Below are 20,994 nucleotides of genomic sequence, written 5' to 3'. Positions count from 1 at the left end.
ACCAAAAGTTAGGCAGTTAGAATACACCAGCCACTCTGTGGGAGAAAGATGTGGCAGTCTGCTAACATAAAAGACTTAGATCCTTGGAAACCCTGCGGGGCAGTTCTACTCTGTCTTACAGGATCTTTATGAGTCGGAATCGACTTGAGTGCAGTGGGTTTGTTTTTTTTTTGGGTTTGGGATTTGCCTCTTCTGGACATTTCATATAAATGGAACCATACAATATATGGCCTTCTGTGTTTGACTTCTTTCACTTAGTGTAACATTTTCAAGGTTCCTCCATGCTGTACTGTGTATCGTTACTTCATTCCTTTTTATGGCTGGATCATATTCCGTTGTGTGGCTTTTCCACAATTTGTTTATCCATTCATCCATTGATGGACATTTGGGTGGTTTCCACTCTGCTTATTATGAATAATGTTGCTATAAACATCCGTGTGCAAGTTTTTATTTGAACACCTGTTTTCAGTGCTCTTGGGTGTATACCTAGGATTGGAATTACTGGGTCATATGGTAATTCTATGTTTAACTTTTTGAGGAACTGCCAAACTCACTATTTTTAGATCTCAGTTTAAACATCTGTAAAATGTACAGGTTTATTCATTTAAAAAAATATTTATTGAACCCTTTCTATAAGCCGGACAATGTGCTGGACACACAAGGGATCTTTTCACAGAGCTTAAATGCATCTCACTTTTAACCTGGATGGTGTAAACTGTTAATAGGTTCAGCTGCTAACAGAAAGGTTCAAAGCGTAAGCCCACGTAGAGGCTCCTCGCAAGAAAGGCTGGTGATCTGCTTTTGAAAAATCAGTCATTGAAAACCCTAAGGAGCACAGTTCTGCTCTGGCAAACATGGGATCGCTGGGAGTCAGAGTCGACTTGATGGCAACTGGTTATTGTCTGGTTGGGGTTAGGGGAGCAGGAAAATAGACATTAATTAAGCAAATAATTATACAGATAACCGTTTGATTAAAATTATCGTAAACGCTATAAAGGAAATGTATAGAGTTCCATGAGAGAACTGACTCCTCATATCTAAACTCGTGCGGGCAGTAAGTAGTCAGGGAAGGCTTCCTTGAGTGAGTACTGTTAACACTTTGACGATATATTTTAGCTGAGTGAAGTAATATAATAACAGCATCTAATATTTATTGATTGCTTATTCTTTGCCAGGCACTGTTCTAATCTTAAAACTATATTTCTTTTATCCATTTTACAGATTGGTTAACTGAGGTATGAAGAGATCAGATAATTTGCCCATAATTCATAGCTAGTGAGTTTTAAAGCCAATATTCAAACCCAGGCAGTCTCACCTCAGAGCCCCAGCATGTTGTTACACTTCCCTTTCCTTTCCAAGGGAGATAGCCCTATGCAAAGCCTCTGACGAAGGGTATTACTTACTATTTTTGAAGAAATATTATGTGACTGGAGTATACTGCATGTGGCACAGGACCAGTGGGGTCCTATGGAAAGAAGGCAGAGCAGAGGGTTATGAGGCTTAAGAGTTAGGTGTGCCCAAATTATATAGTGCCTTTTTGGTCATGGTAAAGATCTTAATGGGATTGGACCATGTGCATAGTTGATACAGTTCTTCCTGCCTTTTGGCAGTGATTACTTTTTAATTTTTTTTCTGTTTTGATACCATTTTCTTATAACACACTCAGAGAGGTATTTACCAAGAAACTGATGAAATACAAGCTTCAGGGTTCCTCACTTTCATGGGCTCCTGTGAATTCTAGAAATTGTTGTGAATTATAGAATGTTCTATAGGGAAGCGAGGTTGAAATCACTAAACATTGCTGGTAAATTATCAAAAGAGATCTCAGTAAAAGGCCCTCAAAACCTGGATCTATTTCTTAACATTCCTGTCAGCAACATCTCTCACTTCATACACTTACTTGGGGTGGGGTTCCTGGAGAGAAGCAAGCTGCTGAGAATTGCTATCTTAAGGCAAGATGTCAGAGTCAGAAGACTGAAAGGAACCTAAACTTGGCCACAGTTGGTAAATCATTATGCTGTAATACAAACTGGGTAAAAATAGAATGTTTAGAGTATAAGAACCATGGGGGAAAAAGGCTACCAAAATAAAATTATAGAAACTTTGAAATAACTGTTTTGATTTGTACAGTTAGATTTGTTGATAACATATGTGCATTTCATTATTTTCAGTTTAGAGCAGTTTGTATAGCCATAACATAGTTTTTAAATTATATTTTATAAATGTGGAAACTGATGGAAAACTTCCTAATGAACAATTTTTATTCTTTGGTTTTAGGCGCCTAATCACAGATTCAAAAGTTAAATTAAAGTATCAGCATTTAATAACCAATAGCTTTGTAGAGGTAAGTGATTTCTCTTAAGTTTTCATTCTTTTAACGTAGAGTTCTGGTTGTTAATCCGACTATCACTGTTCTTCTCATATACTCTAGATAGTAAGAAACGTCTTTACTGTACACTTGGGTTATGGGTTTTATTTATGAAGCATACCAGGTCATCTTTGTTCTAAAAGAACACGACAAACCAATAAGTAAATCTTTCTTCAGAGGTCTTGAGCTGGATATTAAATTATTTTTACAGTATTTATCCTTTTTCCCTCTTTGTTCCTAGTGGAGAATTACAGCAATCATGTGATATTTAATCATGTTTGGGAGTCTGACCCTGCTATATCTCTGCTCATTTTAGGTTTCTTTGCCAGTAAATCTTCTTGATAAAGAACACTGTAGTTATTTGTTCTTGTGATATTTCTTTTTTTTAGATCAGAGCAGAGATCGGCCTGATTTTGTAAATAAAGTTTTACTGGAACATATCCATACCCATTCTTTCTATGACTACTTTTGCATTACAATGGCAGAGTTGAGTAGTTGGTACAGAGACTGTATGGTCCCCAAAGCTAGCTCTCTGGCTCTTTACAGAAGAAATACGCCCATCTCTGTATAAGGGCATCAGTGTAACTTGATGTTTTAATTCTAGAAAGTAATTTTTATTTCTGTTAAGGATTAAACTGAAGGTGGTCAGATCTTCTGGATAGCGTATTTTAGAAATAGTATTTTTCTGAGTTAGACAATGGACTTTTGAGCTCTGATGCAGAGTGTTACTAGAGTCATGTTTGGTTCCATAATAGCAACACTTCAAAATTTATATTTCCTTTTGTGATACTAAAATAAAGTTTTCTGTCTGTGATTTAGGAACTGGCTTTTGATTCTTAGCGTCTTATGGTCAGGGAGAGAAATTGCGTGTATATCCCTTGTCTCAAACCAATTTTAGCATCTAATCATCTTCCTTAATTAGAAGCATATCTGGTTTCTTGCATCTTATGAAAATTGCCTTGAAATGGAACCATAAACAAATGAATGGTCATTAATGGTTATATAATGGGTAATTATCTTAAATTTTCTCAGTGACATTTTGAAGATAGAACAAGAGATACTATATTTCATATATTCGATAAAACCATGTCTTTAAGGAATCTATAAACTTAGAAAAATAATGCATCCAAAAGCATTGCCGTAGAAGACTTAAGTTTGGTTGGCAATTTTTATATGCTTGCATCACTATCGCTCCCTTACCCCTGAAGAACATCCTTTACGTTGAGCACTAGGGAAGCAGTATAAATAATTGCGTGGTGTCCTAGAAATAAAAATTACTTGTATCATGATTTAATTTGTTATCATTTTTATTTTCCAACTTGTGTTTCAGTGCAATCGACTGTTAAAGTGGTGTCCTGCCCCAGATTGCCACCATGTTGTTAAAGTCCAGTATCCTGATGCTAAACCTGTTCGCTGCAAATGTGGGCGCCAATTTTGGTAAGCAAGTGATTTCCTAAATTGGAATAGTGCACCTAGCTTTTCCATTGCTGCCACTTACTCTTGGCAGTAAAATAGCAGGAAAAAAAGTTAACTGCAGACAGGGAGATGTATGTGAGTGATGTTGGTTTAAAATAGTGTGTATTTCTTTTAAATAAAAATTGGATGATAGTTAATGTCACTGAATTGTACACATAGATATTATTGAATTGGTTTATTTTCTGCTGTGTATATTCGCAACAAAAAAAATAAAATGAATTTTAAAAATGGTGGAAAAGCCATGTATTACACAATTTTTCCTCTTCCCTTGGCTGCTCTGACTTTTGGACATATTTTCTTGTGGGGAAAAAAAAACGCAGTTGTGATCACATCTTCCTGTAAGCTCATCTATAAGCTATATGGGAACAGCTTACAGATCTGGGACAAAAACCTGGTCCTTCTTGTTTGCGGTCGATTGCTTATTTGGCCAAATTACATTTAGTTTCCTTATGGCTTTTGCTCTCCTTTCAGATTATATCTTAGAAAGTGAAATGCACAGTTAGAATTTTTTTTTTTTTTCAATTTCTTTATTTTGACAAGTTTAATCTTACTCCTAGAAGGAAAACACATAGATAAATTTGGAAAAAAGAAACTTGGTTGATTAAGTGTGGTAGGTTTTCCTATGTCTCCTGTGGCCCCAGGTTCATGATAACCTGGGCCCTTGGAGTTCCATAGCACATTCTGCAGCCTCTGTATTCTATGTTCTACATACCGGGAAATTTCCATATATTAGAAAGTTAAAATCTTCATTCCTTTGAGGATCTCATAGGAATGAGAAGCCAAGTCAAGCCAAGGGGCTCTGGAGCTGGCAATACCATCTTTTTTGGTATTCTGTATCTTTTTTGTTTTTTCTCCAAACATCTACAGAATTAGAATTAAACATCACTTATAATAAATACTCTCATAAAGAACAGATAAACTTAGATTAAATATGTATAAAGTACATGCTATTCTGATAAGTAATTGATTCTAAGATTAAATATGAATTGTTTCAGAGTCTACCCTGTAGTTAGAGGGTGGAGTCTGATTGATTCCATGTTGTTGTTAGGTGCTGTCAAGCTTCCTGTCTAACGTTTTGAGTTGGTGTTGTCAGTTTGATCCTATATGATGTCGTTGTTAGGTGCTGTTTAGTTGGTTCTGCCTCACAGTGACCCTATGTACAAAAGAATGAAACACTCCCTGGTCTTGTGCCATGCTCACAATCATTGTTTTGCTTGAGCCCATTGTTGTAGTCACTGTCAGTCCATCTTGTTGAGGGTCTTCCTCTTTTTCGCTGACCTTCTACTCTACCAAGCATGATATCCTTCTCCAGAGACTGGTCCCTCTTAATAAGATGTCCAAAGTGTGGCAGATGAAGTCTGGTCATCCTCACTTCTTTTTTTTTTTTTTTTTTTTTTTACTTTAGATGAAGGTTTACAGAACAAACTAGTTTCTCGTCAAACAGTTAGTACACACATTATTCTGTGACATTGGTTAACCCCATGACATGTGAACACTCCCTCTTCTCATGCCTGGGTTCCCTATTACCATGTTTCCTCTTCCCCCCTGCCTTCCAGTCCCTGCCCCAGGAGTGATGCACACCTTTAGTCTTGTTTTGTTCCATGGGCCTGTTCAATCTTTGGCTGCAAGGTGAACCTCAGGAGTGACCCCATCACTGAGCTGGAAGGGTGTCGGGGGGCCATACTCTCAGAGTTTCTCCAGTCTGTTAGGCCAGTAAGTCTAGTCTTTCTTTTTGAGTTAGAATTTTGTTCTAACTGTCCAGAACCCTGTATTGCGATACCTGTCAGAGCAGTCGGTAGTGGTAGCTGGGACCATCTAGTTGCACTGGACTCAGTCTGGTGGAGGCCACAGTAGATGGTGGTCCATTAGTCCTTTGTACTAATTTTGCCCTTGTATCTTTAGTTTTTTTCATTCTTCCTTATACTGGAAGGGGTGAGACCAGTGGAGTATCCTAGATGGGTGCTCACAGGCTTTTAAGATTAAGACAGGCTGTTCATTCTGCTGGCAGTCATGGAATATTTGATATTCTTCATCAACACCATAATACAAATATATCAGTTCTTCAGATTTCCTTACTCATTGTCCAGCTTTCACATGCGTATGAGGTGATTGAAAATACCATGGCTTGGGTCAGGCACACCTTAGGCTTCAAGGTGACATTTTTGCCTTTCAGCACTTCCAAGAGGTCTTTTGCAGCAGATTGCCCAGTGCAGTGCATCTTTTGATTTCTTGACTGCTGCTTCCATGGGTGTTAATTGTGGATCCAAGTAAAATGAAATCCTTGACAACTTCAGTCTTTTCCTGGTTTATCATGATGTTGCTTATTGGTCCAGTTGTGAGGATTTTTGTTTTCTTTACGTTGAGGTGTAATTCATGCTGAAGGCTGTGGTCATTGATCTTCAGTAAGTGCTTTAAGTCCTTTTCACTTTTCAGCAAGCAAGGTTGTGTCGCCTGTGTATGGCAGGTTGTCTAAATGAGCCTTCCTCCAATCTTCGTATAGTCCAGCTTCTTGGATTATTTGCTCAACATACAGTTGAATAAGTATGGTGAAAGGACACAACCCTGGTGCACACCCTTCCTGATTTTGAACCACGCAGTATCCCCTATGTTCTGTTCAGATGACTGCGTCTTAGGCAGTCCACATGAGCACGATTAAGTGTTCTGGAATTCCCGGTCTTCACAGTGTTATCCGTATTTTGTTAAGATACACAGTCAAAGCCTTTGCATAGTCAATAAAACACAGGAAAACGTCTTTCTGACATTCTCTGCTTTCAGCCAAGATCCACCTGACATTAGCAGTGATATCCCTTGTTCTACATCCTCTTCTGAATCCGGCTTGAATTTCTGGCAATTTCCTGTCCATGTACTGCTGCAACCATTTTTAATTATCTTCAGCAAAATTTTACTTGCATACGATATTGTTTGATAATTCCTGCATTCTATTGGATCATTTTTCTTTGGAATGGGAACAGATAGGATCTCCTCCAGTCAGTTAACCAGGTATCTGTCTTCCAATTTTCTTGGCATAAATGAGTGAGCACTTCCAACGTTGCATCTGTTTATTGAAACATCTCAGTTAATATTCCATCAGTTCCTGGAGCTTTTTTTTCTCCAGTGCCTCCAGTGCAGCCTGGACTTCTTCCTTCAGTACCATTGGTTCCTGATCATATGCTACTTCCTAAAATGGTTGAACGTCGACCATTTCTCTTTGGTACAATGACTCTCTTCCTTTCATCTTCTTTTGAAGCGTCCTTCATTGTTCAATTTGTTGCCCATAGATCCTTCAGCACTGCAAGTAGAAGCTTGAATTTTTTCTTCATTTCTTTCACCTTGAGAAATGCTGAGCATGTTCTTCTCTTTTGGTTTTCTAACTTCAGGTCTTTGCACATTTCATTATAATACTTTGTCTTCTCAAGCTGCCCTTTGAAATCTTCCATTCAGCTCTTTTTCTTCATTTCTTCTTTTACTTTAGCTACTGTACATTCAAGAGCAAGTTTCAGAGTCTCTGGATTGATTGATTCCATATGTACTTTGAAATACGTTTTTTGTATGAAACATTAATAGAGATGTAGAGAATAACAAGGTAATAACATGTAGGTATCTACAACCGAGCTTTATCAAAATTCGTATTTTGTTTTTGTTGAAAAATAAAATACGACAGATACATTTGAAGCCCACTAGTTCTCTGCTCCATCCCATTCCCCATCTTCCTCTCCAAAAGTAACCATTATCAAGAAAACTATTTAAATCAATAGTTTCCTCTTTTATGCAAAGGATTTTTGACATTCCCAAATTACTCGAGGAGTCCCTGGATGGCATAAGTGGTTAAGTGCCTGACTACTAGCCAAAATGTTGGTGGTTTGAACCCACCCAGAGGTAGCTCAGAAGACGTGCCTGGTGATCTGCCTCCAAAAGGTCACAGTCTTGAAAACCCGGTGGAGAGGTTCTACTCTGCACACGTGAGGTCTCCATGAGTTAGAATTGACAGCAACTGCTTTGGTTTTGGTTTAGAGAACATTTAGGTCCATTCTTTTTTTTAAAACCTTGACTGGTGCCACTTCTCTTTACAAGGCTGTGGTTTATTTATTTGGTTTATGCAAAGATGTGACCTGTTTGATTTCCACATAATTTACTGTGTGTTTGTATTAAACTATATAATTATGAAGTCAGACTCTTAATCTTCATTTGGAGTATTTAAATAAAAGATTTATTATACAGTAATGAAACATTGGCTGAAATTTAAGTTGTAAATATCATATTAGGTGCCTTAACAATTATTAAATTAATGAAAATTATTTCCACTTGTTTTTAATTGGAATGGTTACAGCAAGGAACCCTAGATATAAAAACAATGCATGTCTAGGTAAATTGTTTTTTGTTTTTTGTTTTTTGTTTTTTTAACAGTTTGGTAGCTCTTTAGATAGAAATTTGTTATGAAATTGTCAGCCAAGCATGTTTTCATGCTTTTGTAGTCATTCATTTTGCACACATTGATTGAGTACCCACTGTATACCTAGTCATAATGGTAAATTCTAGGTAATTTACTGTAGAGTAAACCGAAATGATTCCTGCCCTTGTAGTTGCCAACCACTAGAAATTGGTGGGGGCAGTGGTAGTTCAGTGGTAGAATTCTTGTCTTCCATTCTGGAGACCAGGGTTTGATTAATGGCCAAGGCACCTTCCAGCACAGCCATCACCTGTCTATGGAGGGGAGGCTCATGTGTTGCTGTGATGTTAAACAGGTTTCGTTGGTGCTTCCAGACTAAGACAAACTAGGAAGAAAGGCCTGATGATCTACTTCTGGAAAATCAACCAGTGAAAATCCTATAGGTTACCACGATTCGATCCCGATGTGCGTGGGGCCGCCATGGGTTGGGGCCAAATCAACGGCAGCCAACAACAACAGAAATTGGTGGAAATACAAACCATGAAAATGGTTGGTTGGTTTGTTTTGTTTATTTACTTAAAGTAGGTAGGATTTACTTCTTTTAACTCTTTGTCACTTAACAGCTTTAACTGTGGAGAAAATTGGCATGATCCTGTTAAATGTAAGGTGAGTTCATCTGGCATTTTCATTTTAAAATAACGTTATGGGGCATTTTTATGACTTTGTGACTAAAAATCACAGCCTCTAATTTGATCTGTCCGTTAGTACATAGATTTGTTTTGGAGCGGGGTGGGGAAGGGGGCTTTATTTTAGATGATGATTGTAGATATTTAGGGAGCATTCTTTGTGATAAGAAGAAGAAAAAAACAAGCCTGGCTCCAGATTGTCAGGGTAACCATGGTTAAAGCACCCTCCCTGGCAGAGTTTGGAATTGGCGGACTTGAGAAACACACCTTGGAGCAAGCTCTGGGTTCCCCACTGAGCTTCCGCTAAAGAAATCCTCCTTTGGTTGATTTTATAGACTGGTATACTATATTTTATACTATATATAAACTACAGAATTTCCCTGGTTCAAAAGGAAGTAAGCCCAGTGATAATCTTGGTCTTTCCCTTTCATATTTATATACTTGTAATTAAGTGCTGAAGTAATTTGCCATCATTTTTTTTTAAAGACTTTTGTTGTACCCTAACAGTTGTTATTTTCAAACAGTGGTTAAAGAAGTGGATTAAAAAGTGTGATGATGACAGTGAAACCTCCAATTGGATTGCAGCTAACACAAAGGTTGGTATTTTCTTTCAGCAACTCTTGATAATGGAACTCGTAAGGATAGGTGCATCTGCATTGGCCAAAGCTGTAACGTCACCTAGTTAAGGGCTCCTGTCTCCATTAAACTTCTTCAAAATGATTTCCTGTCTAGCCTACTTTCCCGTTTTTGTGTTTGAATTTACTTTAGAGTTTCTGTTAATTTTACTTTAGAATACTGGGTACTAAACTGCTATATATGCAGCAGTATGCTTTAGAAATTTTCTTCTATAGGAGAAGTTAAAGAAAAAGCTACTAACAATTTTTCTAATCTGAGGTCTGATAATGCCTCTTCATCATACTGTTCTTGGCTTCCTTTTAGTATACAATTGTACTGTAGAGTTACTCCTTCTAGCTTTTATTAGGCTTATTTACATTTCTGCCTTAAACTCCCCAAGGTTTACCTTTTTAAGGAGTCATTCATTTCTTTAGGGCAGTCATTTCTCTAGAGCAGAGCAGCTAAGCAACTGTAAGTTTTTATTTTGTAACTGAACTAGACTTAAAGATTCTTCAACCCTCACTTCATGTGAAACTTTTAAAATATGATTTATTAAGAGACTTGACTCCTGAGAAATAGAAGTTTTGGGGTAATAATAGGTACCCTTGGTTTTTTGTTGTTTCTTTTTGGTTTGTTTGTTTTGAAATACATTGCTCGTGATGCTGGTTTCAAAATTTAAGCTCTTTATGACCATGAACTACTTCCTTCACCCTGGATGGAGGTGTTTTACTAAGTGCAGGTAATCTTGAGCACCCTTCTTTGGTATCGATAATGATAAGGGGGCATTTGAATCTCAGTTTCTTGGTCCCCAGCCAGTCTCTTGGTACAAACTTACATAAGTACCCATCTTTTTTAAAGAATAATTCAGTTTCATATTTTACCTGTATAGGAAGTAACCAGTGGTGAATGATAGACTGATTCATGGGCTATTCATTTTTAGTATTGTCCTTCGCATGTGAAGATGATGCTTTAGAGAATACTCTTTGAGTGTTTGACCAGTATTATAACTTTGCACTGTTCACCCCCTCGTCATGGGACGATGGTAGAAATAAGGAGTGCTTAAACGATAAGACCAGCCACGATGTTATACTATTAATACCCTGCTGTACCCAAAAAGGTTAAAACATACAAGTGTACTGTTTGGTGAATTAAGTTTTCTGTCCCCCAGAAAGCATTAGCAGTGAAACAGTGATTTCTGTCACATAAAACTAGTACCTAAATATTTAAGGAATATAAGGTAGAAATTATTATTATTATTTTGCTTTCTAAAAGCTATCATGATAAGCATGATTCATGTCACTCAAAAAAAAAAAAAACTTTGCTAGATATACTATCTATACTGTCAGGAAAGCAAGTGGTTACTTCTTTTTGTTGTTACTTTATTAAAGTCCCAGGAACCTTAAATATGCTCTGTGAAACTCTTGGATATTTTTTACTTTGTTTAGAAGATGAAGTGAGTTACCCAGGAAGAATCGCAATTTATAGTAGCAAAAATAGCTACTTGGTAGTTTTGAGATGACACCAAGAGTTTGAGAGGTTTCAGAGCCTTTTATTTATTATTCTTATTAGCTTCTTAAACAGATTTGCAGCTAGTTGATGGTAGCCTGACATACTGGGAGCTTAACACTGTTTAGTTAATTATAACCATGAAATGTAGAATGAAACAAACATTTTATTCTTGGAATTTGCTTATTTGGGAAAATATCTTATATGGGTAATTTCAGAAATTCAATTAAAAATATATAATTTAAAAGGTTGCCATATTGGCCTATTTAAAACTATTATAGATTGTGGGTAGGATAGTCAGTTTCACAAAGAATGCCAAATTATGTAAATAATAAATGGATGATACTCCCCCCCAGTAGGGGTTACAAACATATGCAAATACAGCAAAAGTACAAGCTTTATATGTTATTTATAATTTTAATAACTATAATGGGTGAGTTTAATTTTCTAGATATTTCAGAAAGACAGCAACAATAGACCTAAAGGACAGTGACTTTGACTTACCAGCCATGGAGAAAATGATAGGGACTTGGAAAACACAACCTAACCCAATCTCTGTAACACATTTGTAAATGGACCACAATGAGAAGAATTTAAAATACGGGTATTAGGCAGATGACAGTTGGGAAATTGCGTAGACAAAAGAAAAATTTGCCAGTCAAGGCCTGATTTCCTGCTTGCCTGGCTCTTGAGACCAAATTGCTTGTATTTGAATCTTGACTCTTATTTACTACATGGGTGACTTTGGACTAATTTCTTCATTATTTCTCTCTACCTTAGTTTGTTCACCTGATAAATGGAAATCGTAATGCATATTAATACATATTAATGCATATTAAACATTGAGAACAGTGCATGGGATATAGTAAAAGCTCAGTAATTATTTCTAGATGACATGAGAAGTGTATATTTACATAAAATGTTTCATCTCCCATGAAACTACTGTTACTACATATATGATAAAATGTACTTACAATGTTTTTGTCCCCTGACCCCACTTAAAAAAATCTTCATAAAATTGTACACTTAAAAGCCAGTGATAACTAATTTTTAATAATGATTATTAAGTGTTGGACACTATTTTAAGTGTTTTACACGTATTTATTACAATGAATATGGTATATGAAAATAAATTGACTCTAGAACTGGCTTCTCCTCAGTGGTAGTAATACAACCTAGTGTAGCATTGACACCAACTTTATAGTTTCTCTTCATAGGAATGTCCCAAATGCCATGTCACAATTGAGAAGGATGGCGGTTGTAATCACATGGTCTGTCGTAACCAGAACTGTAAAGCAGAGTTTTGCTGGGTGTGTCTTGGCCCTTGGGAACCACATGGATCTGCCTGGTAGGTTGGGGATATGAAGGGAAGAATATGTTCACATAAGTATGTGCTGTGTGCCAGGTATTATAAATAAGGCTTCTACCTCATAAAGGTCACCATCTAACTTGGGGATAAGTAAAATAAAAATAGTGTGGTCATCGTTAGAGTGTGTGCAAGCTATGCAGAAAGAGGGATTAGTTAGGCCTGTTTCACAGAGGAGGTTAACAATTGAGATTAACTGTAAGCATGGCTAAATTCATTAGTTGAAAAAGTGGTGGGAAATACATTCGGGACGAAAGGAGCAGCATGAACAAAAGTACAGTGATGTGAAAGTAAATGACCTGTTCAGAGAGTTCTGCTTTCTCGGCAGAAGTTGAAAACTAACAGGCTGTGGAGAAACCTCAACCTGCAGGTGTGTTTTATTTACCCTGCATATCACTTAGACAAAAATTTGTCCTAAAATTTAGACATTCCCCTGCAAATCCAGATTTTTAGCTTATCTGTGAAACTTTGAAACAGGCCTGCTATGCCTGTTTAGCAACGTAGAACTGAGTGGCAGCTCTTTAGGTGGGGCCTTTACTTCCCAGTTTGTTAAGTTTCCCCCAAACTGAAGCTTGATGTCATTTGCATTTATCTCGATGGCACCATTGTTTTTCATTTAGTAGGGATAAAGGGTTTTCAGTGAGAGCGATGTCTTATAATTCTGGCTGCTTTGTAGAGAATGAATGGCAAGGGAAGAGATTGTAGATTCAAGACAAGATGAAGGGGATCTGAACTTAGGAGAATGGCAAGTCTTCCTTTTTGGTTTCACTGGATAGATGTTAGAGAAATAGTAAGAGGGATTACTTATCCGAAGTTAATTCTGAATAGGTCAAAACTGACTGGGCGCATGGAGATAAAGAAAGTGAGTGTGCCCCTGTTAGAGCTGCGGAAGTGTATTTCGGGTTTAGCCAGACAGGCACCCTAGATTTTAAGAAGTCAGACCCTAAATTCCCTCTGTTGACAAGTGTAGTAAAGGGAGAAGAAAGTGAAGAAATGTTATTTAGAGATGTGTTGTTTGTATAAGGGAATCTCTGAGCGTATCTCAGATTTGAAATGAGCTACATCAGGACCTTAAAAAGGCACATAACAAATGATGGGTACAGAAGAGTGACCTGGGCCAGGGTGTCAGATATGCTGCTTGTGTCTTGCCTTTACCCACAGCTGACATTGCAAATGAATCATGGCATGCTTTCCTTCTAAAATCTGAAAATGTCTCCGAATCTTCAAAAGAGCATTTCTGGTAGCACTGTCAGTTACCTGAGTTGGAAGCGTAGATGAATCCTGTTTGCTCTTCTGGGTTTAAGATCCTTAAATAATGCTGGGCAAATGAAGCCCAGAATGAGTTAAGGCTTACAAATATTAAAAAAAAAAAAAAAAGTATCAAAAGGAGAGTTATTAAAGATAAAACAGATAGGAAGAAAAGATGCAGGTGGACAAATGTTGATAGTTGACCAATAGATGGCAATTTCTGTTTCTGTCAACAAGAGTGATTATTGTGATAGGTAGAGTAAATTATTAGTGAGAGAGGACCATAAAGTCAAGCTAGGAGGAAATGAATAATTAGTCTGACCCAATTGAAGTGTGGTCTGGGGTACTTTAAACCTGAAGATAAGTGATGGTTGCCCAACATAACTAATGTATTGGTGTTACTGAATTGTACATGTAAAAAATGCTGAATTGGCAAGTATTGTGTTATATATATTTTTGTAACAATAAAGATTTCCAGGGGAAAAAAAACTTGAAGATGAAATCGCTGAGCCGGTGTTTTATTTCTGAGTAATGATGAAAAATAGATACCAAAGACTAGAGACAGACAAAATGTAATTCCAAATTTTCAAAATTTGTGATTTATTCCAACTATATATGGACCATAGAACTTATTTGTTCCCTCCTGCAAAATCCCAAAATTAAATGGTACCATGAGGATGTTGGATCAATGAATGTGTTTAAGATTTCAGTGTGGTATTTCAGTGTGGACTGAGAAGTTTATGGCCTAGGCTTTGAATGCAGGTAGGTAGGTATATTTGGAATTGATTGAATGACCATTTCTAGGAATACAGATAAACGGATTCATATCTTCCTTATGGAATAGCTTTAAAGGCTTGTTGAAAGGCTTTGTCCTAATCCTTTTTATTCATACATTATTACATACTCTTTTCCTGGTCTGTTTTATTGATGTCTTACTTGAACTGATATAAGAATCTTGCTTGAACTGATAAAAGAATCTTGCATACATTTTGGGGTAACATCAAAGGAGGAATATTGAATATATTGACCATTAAAATCCTAAAGAGCTTGACAAGATGGAATAGTGGCTTAATTTAACAAGATTTAAATTAAAGTCAAATTTTTCCTTGAAAAAGATCAGTGTTAAAAACATTCTGCAAATAGGACTTAATAGCCTATGAGTAGTGTAGTACTCACTGGTTAAGAGTATGAACCTTACTTGGCAGACAGACATAGTAATTGCCAGCTCTGAAACTACCTATGTGATTTTACTTGTCTTCACTTTACCTAATTCCTCATCTGATCGGTAAGAATAATATGCGATAGTACATAGAAAGTTTTTAGCAAGTATGTAATAAGTACTTGATAAATATCAGCTTCTCCCATAATGTAGGCTGCATAAAAGAGGTAGAGTATCCAGAACAAGGGAACAGCCACTCTTAGTCATGTTTCCTCTCTACCCCCCATTATGTGTGTCACGTAATTTTAAATGACTGTTATAAACTGTAATAGCATTAAAGTAAATTGCATGCTGCCTACTGGTTCTCTTTTGCTTATAAAAGAACAGGTAAGGTGAGTAACTCTAGATAATGGAGACTATTTGGCTTAAGTAAGAGAAGAGCTAGGAAATGAGATAGTCCCTATCTTCAAAAATTGATTGAGAAATTCAAACTATAGCCAGTAAATGGAAGTTCTAGAATGACAGTGTTTCCTAATGATTATAGGTGAGCTGATGTGGAACTGACTGCCTCTGGAGGCGGGGAACTTCCTGATACTGAAGAGGGAACCCATTCATTAAGACAGAGCATATTCAGACACTAGGTGTAGGTTAGATTCAGCAGCACTTTTGGTTTTTTCAGCTCAGTAATTCTGTCATAATTGTAGTACCTTGGGCATTTTAACATCTCGGTTTATCTGTAAAGGAGAATGTTGGTTAAAATTGTGATTTGTTCTCTTTTTATTGTTTTATGGCATTCTCTTAATTTATTTTAAGGTACAACTGTAACCGTTACAATGAGGATGATGCAAAGGCAGCAAGAGACGCACAGGAGGTAAGTACATTCATTCTCTTAAGACTTAAATGGGAACATGCGTTGTGCATTCATTAGGGAATAATTCAGCAGAAGTTTTCAACTCCGAGAGGTTTAAGGAAAAATACCCCAATAAATGCTGAGTATCTGTTTATATTTAAGAAGAGAATCTATACAAACTAATTAATCAGAACATCCTTATTTATAAATTTGTTTGCTTACTTTTAGTTAATCTAGTCATGTAGTAGAGCTGCAGGTTTCAGCAGTCTTGATGTCAGGATTTCTTTTTTTCCCAAGCAAAGAGCGTAGAGAGTAGCGTTTGTTAAATGGCCCTTATTTCTAATTTCTTTTACGTCATTATTCATCAAGAACTTCCCTCCCCAAGCAAAATAACTCAATTACATTTACCCAATTAAATAATTCCTTATATTCGTTTAGTCCATATTGAAATTCTTCAGTTGTCTCAAAATATTTTCAAATGGTTAGCCTACCCTGGATGCAGTCCAAAACATGCTTTGCATCTGTTTTGGATTGTTTCACTTTTTAATGTTTCTTTAAAATTTATTTTCTAATAAAAAAAATACCATTAAGACCTAATTCTGGGTTTTTTTAAATCCTGTCGTATTGTTAAAGGAAAAAATCCCCATGTATTGAAGTGTTGATTTAAATTATATTCATTGGGGGAAAAAAAGTTGCCATCGAGTCAGTTCTGGACTCATGAAGACCCCATGTGTGTCAGAGTAGAGCTGTGCTCCTTAGGGTTTTCAAGGGCTGATTTTTTCAGAAGTAGATTGCCGGCCCTTCTTACAAGGCACCTTTGAGTGGACTCAAACTGCCAGCCTTTCAGTTAGCAGCCAAGCATGCTGACAGCTTGCACCACTGAGGGACTCCATAGATGTAATTCTAACATTAAACTCTTACAGCATTATACAGCTATACAGCCAAATAAAGAGAGCTGCAAAACCAGTGAAGCTCAAATTAACATTAATTTCATTTGATAAATAATGTTGTTTGTGGAAATTAAATTACTACTAATAGGCTGCTATGTGGCTGGATTCTTTTGAGCTTAGTGTTACTATACTGCTAAGACTTGACAGCAGAGGTTTTGACTTTTTTTTTATACTGCTAAGTGGAAACCCTGCTGGTTAAGAGCTATGACTACTAACCAAAAGGTTGGCAGTTCGAATCTACTAGGTGCTCCTTGGAAACCCTATGGGGCAGTTCTTTTTTGTCCTCTAGGCTCGCTGTGAGTCAGAATCAGCTCAATGGCAGTGGATTTATTCAAGAGACCTGGTTCCAATTGCTGGCCAACTCACCTCAGGCGCAGCCACCACTAGTCTGTCATTGGAGGCTTGCGTGTTGCTGTGATTCTGAACAGGTTTCAGAAAAGCTAATCTACTTCCAAAAATCAGCCGATTAAAAACCCTATGAATCACAAAGGTTCTGTCGGTTGTGCATGGGGTCACCATGAGTCAAGGGCCAACTCGACAGCAGCTCACAACAACATACCACTAAGCCGTGTGGTAACTCATTCTCCGGCCAGTTTTCTACTCAACTGTTGCAGACCTTCATTCCTACAGTCATCATGATTTGACTTGACTAGAATTTGTTATTGATGTATTCTCTTACCAAGGAGGCCTGGTGGAGCAATGGTTAAGCGCTTAGCTGCTGACTGGACGGTTGGCAGTTCGAACATACCCAGCAACTCCACAGGAGAAAGGACCGGGCAATCTGCTCCTGTAAAGCTTACAGCCTAGAAAACCCTATAGGGCAGTTGTTTTACTCTGTCACATGAGGTTGCTGTGATTTGAAATCAGCTCGATGACACCTAACGGCAGCATTCTCTTACCACTGATTTTTCTCATTATAAGCTGCAGCTTTATAAAATAATGCTACTTAATGCCAATTTTATCCATTTCGCACATGTAAGCCGTGAAATTAAATTTTGGTTCTCAGGTATAAGGAGTTCTTTCAGATGATCCAGAGTGCTTGTATTTTTTTTTTTAGGTGTTACCAGATTTTTAAAATTTTTAAAACATTTTAAAATTCCACACACTGCTGAGACCAGGTCAGTTGGCACCCCTGCCTAGCCCATATCTAGTGGCCTTTAGACTCCAGTGTGAAATGCACCACCCATGTAATTTTGATATAAAAGCTCTACAATAGTCATCGTGCTTTTTCGAGCCTCCCATTTGGACTTAATTCTGCTATTACATTTGTTATTTAGCTTAGCCTGTCATTGCATCTCCTTCTGTTGTTTTTTTCATCTTCATCTTTTCTCCCTTATGGCTTTCTGTTTTAAGCCATCTTGATTGCTTTATATCCTGCTGAAGAGGCCATTCCTTTCCTAAAATTTTTTATTTTGCTGATAATTCTTTTCCATCCACGGAGAAATCTTTTTTTTCTCTTATGCTGCATGATGTTTTTCCTAATTACCTTGGTGGGCCTTTTATTTTTACTTATTATGAATGAAAAGCAGTCTAGCCAGATATGATATTTGCCAGTACCAGAGAGTATATATAGGTTATTCTTGACCTCACCTGGCCTTCATTTGGGTGCTGGTAGACTCTCTTTCTGAGATCTACAGGATGGATGAGTTATTGTGGATAGCTTCTAGGCTGGCTTCTAATGCCTAGAATGCATTATTTTTTTAGTTCACATCTGTTAGACCAAGCTAGAATCTTCTATCACTGCTCCTGTGACAGTGCAGGGAAAGATTTCATATCAGTGCCTTTGTTTCTTTGTTTTGGGGAGCCACACCTTCCAGAAGGGACCACACCATTACGTGTCTTTCTAGGCTTCTCTTCTTTCCCCACTTGTCCCACTACCATACTCTGGCCTAATGTTTACTGGAGTAGTAGGTTTAAAATGAAAGTACTGGATGATGTATTTGGAGGTTGGTACACAATCCATAAAGAACCTGGATGATGGTACTCTGAGTGCCTCAGAAAGCTGTACCTGCATTGTAGAATAATTGTTGACTTAATACACTATGCCACAGTACTAGCAGTGGTAGACATTTGAATTTTTCTGTCTTCTAGACTAAGGGTCTGCACGTTTTTTCTGTGAAGGTCCAGATAGTAAATATTTTCAGCTTTGCGGACCATAAGGACTTTGCTGCCTTTACTCAGCTCTGCTTTTGCCCTTGTGATGCTAAAGAAGCCTTAAGACTTACTGGGTTTGACACTGTCCCAAGTAACCTTTATTTACAACAACAGGCTGTAGGGGAATAGCTTGCAGGTCATAATTTGGGCAGTCGGTTTTGTTTTTTTCCAAAGTGTCTTCAGGCCACTGGTTGCTCTTTTCAATCCAGATTCTGGCAGTTGATTGGAAAGTTAGTCTTACTTGCAGTGGTATAGGTTTCCTTTTTTCACGCTGAGTTTTAGAGAGATTTTAGCGAGAAGAAGCCGTTTCAGAATTGTTGGTCAGATTACATCAGAAATTCTCCAGCATCTTTTTTTCTTAATATGATAGTTTAGGTTTTTCTGTTCCATTTTGGGAATTTGGCAGGCTTGGAAACATTAGTACTTTTGGAAAGAAAAATGCCGAGCACATTATTTTTCACATATATTTTGGGATTGGCATAATTTTCAGTGCATAAGCATTGATTTGATACTTACCTGAGTCTTAAAATAACATGGCTTGTATTGGTTTTTTGGGATGTTTCCATGTTGTGTCACATCGAATAATGTGATTGGCTAAGTATATGTTTCAGATTTAGTGTTTCTAAAGCAAGATACCATCCATAGAGCCAAGCAGTGTAGAGGAGGTAAAAGGAAAGGAAAGGAAGTATGTGAGTCTGGTAAGAAACCTTTTGGCAGTGGTTTCGTTTAACAACCATTTATTAATCACTTTTCTGTATATCAGGTACTAAAGATACCAAGATCGAGTTTTTAGGAGTTCATCCTCTTTAGAGATTTATAGTATAGTGGAAGATAACCTATGTGAATTATTTTTGCAGTGCGATAATACAAAGCAAATTTATCTTTCTAAATATTACATATACATTTTTAAAAAGTAGTGTTTTGTTAGCATTAACGATGATCTAATCTTCACATGTCCCCATTTGTCTCATAAATTTTCATTTATAGTTGGCTCAGATCAAGGTTCCACACAGGTCCACAAATTGTGTCTGATTAATCTCTTCTCGACTGATGTATAGAGCCTTCCTATTTTTTTTCCTTGCCATTTACTTGATGAAGAAGCTTGGTCATTTTGTCCTATAGAATATTCCACATTCTGGCTTTTGCCGATTATAACTCAATGGTATCATGTAATATGTTCTTCTATCCCTGTATTCCTTGAAACTGGTGGTTAATTCTAGAAATGTGATCAAATGCAGATACAGTTTTGGGGCATGGAGGCATAGAACGTTTAACCAGTGGTACTGTTTATTTTCTTTTGCATAAAATCAGGAGTTATGTAATACCTGGTTGTCTCTAATTTTCCACTTTAAAACGTTTGTGCTTGTCATTTGCTGTACATCTCATTGTGTATTTAGAACAGCGCTATCCAGTGTAATGATGGAGATAACCTGTGTCCTAACCACAAATGGCTACTGAGCACTGAGGAACTGAATTTTTAATTTTAACTAATTGAAGCTAAGTAGCCCTTGTGGCTAGTGACTACTGTATTGGAAAGCACAGCTGTAGAACCGTCAAAGGAGTACTAAATAACAAAGATAGTATTAGTCCGTTTTGTTGCTGATTATAGATTCAGTTCCTATATTGCTTCACCAGTAAATATGGATAACAGCTTTTGTGTATAATGTATTTGTTTTTCTTAATGGAACAGCGATCTAGGGCAGCCCTACAGAGGTACCTGTTCTACTGTAATCGCTATATGAACCACATGCAGAGTCTACGCTTTGAGCACAAACTGTATGCTCAGGTGAAGCAGAAAATGGAGGAGATGCAGCAGCACAACATGTCCTGGATTGAGGTGCAGTTCCTGAAGAAAGCAGTCGATGTCCTCTGCCAGTGTCGTGCCACACTCATGTACACTTATGTCTTCGCCTTCTACCTCAAAAAGAATAACCAGTCCATTATCTTTGAGGTAGGTATAGTTTCAGGGGAGATAAAAGCTCATCCTGTCTCATAGGACCACTTGGTCTTTCATAGAAAGTATAAATAGGGTTTTAAAGGTTCTGTCTATGCAGAAAATGTGAGTAAACATAGTATTCATTAGCAAGATACAGGAAAGAAATTTAAATTTCTTGTCCTAAACTACATTCACATTGATGTGGTTTAGTTAGCTAGCAATTAAGTGCCCTGGATTTGAATCTTGACTTCATCACTTTTCCAGCTCACTTGACTTGGAGCGAATTATTTAAC

The 20,994-nt window shown here is 37.2% G+C and overlaps 1 protein-coding gene across 1 annotated transcript in view; it reads left to right on the top strand.

Annotated features, from left to right (window-relative positions):
• ARIH1 (ariadne RBR E3 ubiquitin protein ligase 1) overlaps positions 1–20,994 on the top strand; it is a 130,600-nt gene that overhangs the window by 97,929 nt on the left and 11,677 nt on the right. Inside the window, exons 6-12 of the mRNA XM_064267294.1 lie at positions 2,278–2,344; positions 3,699–3,805; positions 8,855–8,897; positions 9,442–9,513; positions 12,256–12,386; positions 15,625–15,682; positions 20,456–20,716. Of these exons, the coding sequence (XP_064123364.1) occupies positions 2,278–2,344; positions 3,699–3,805; positions 8,855–8,897; positions 9,442–9,513; positions 12,256–12,386; positions 15,625–15,682; positions 20,456–20,716 (739 nt within the window). The remainder of the gene's footprint in view (positions 1–2,277; positions 2,345–3,698; positions 3,806–8,854; positions 8,898–9,441; positions 9,514–12,255; positions 12,387–15,624; positions 15,683–20,455; positions 20,717–20,994) is intronic.

Source organism: Loxodonta africana, chromosome 13 (assembly GCF_030014295.1).
Source record: "Loxodonta africana isolate mLoxAfr1 chromosome 13, mLoxAfr1.hap2, whole genome shotgun sequence".
In the NCBI taxonomy this organism is placed as follows: Eukaryota; Metazoa; Chordata; class Mammalia; order Proboscidea; family Elephantidae; genus Loxodonta; species Loxodonta africana.
This window is presented reverse-complemented; position numbering and strand designations above follow the sequence as displayed.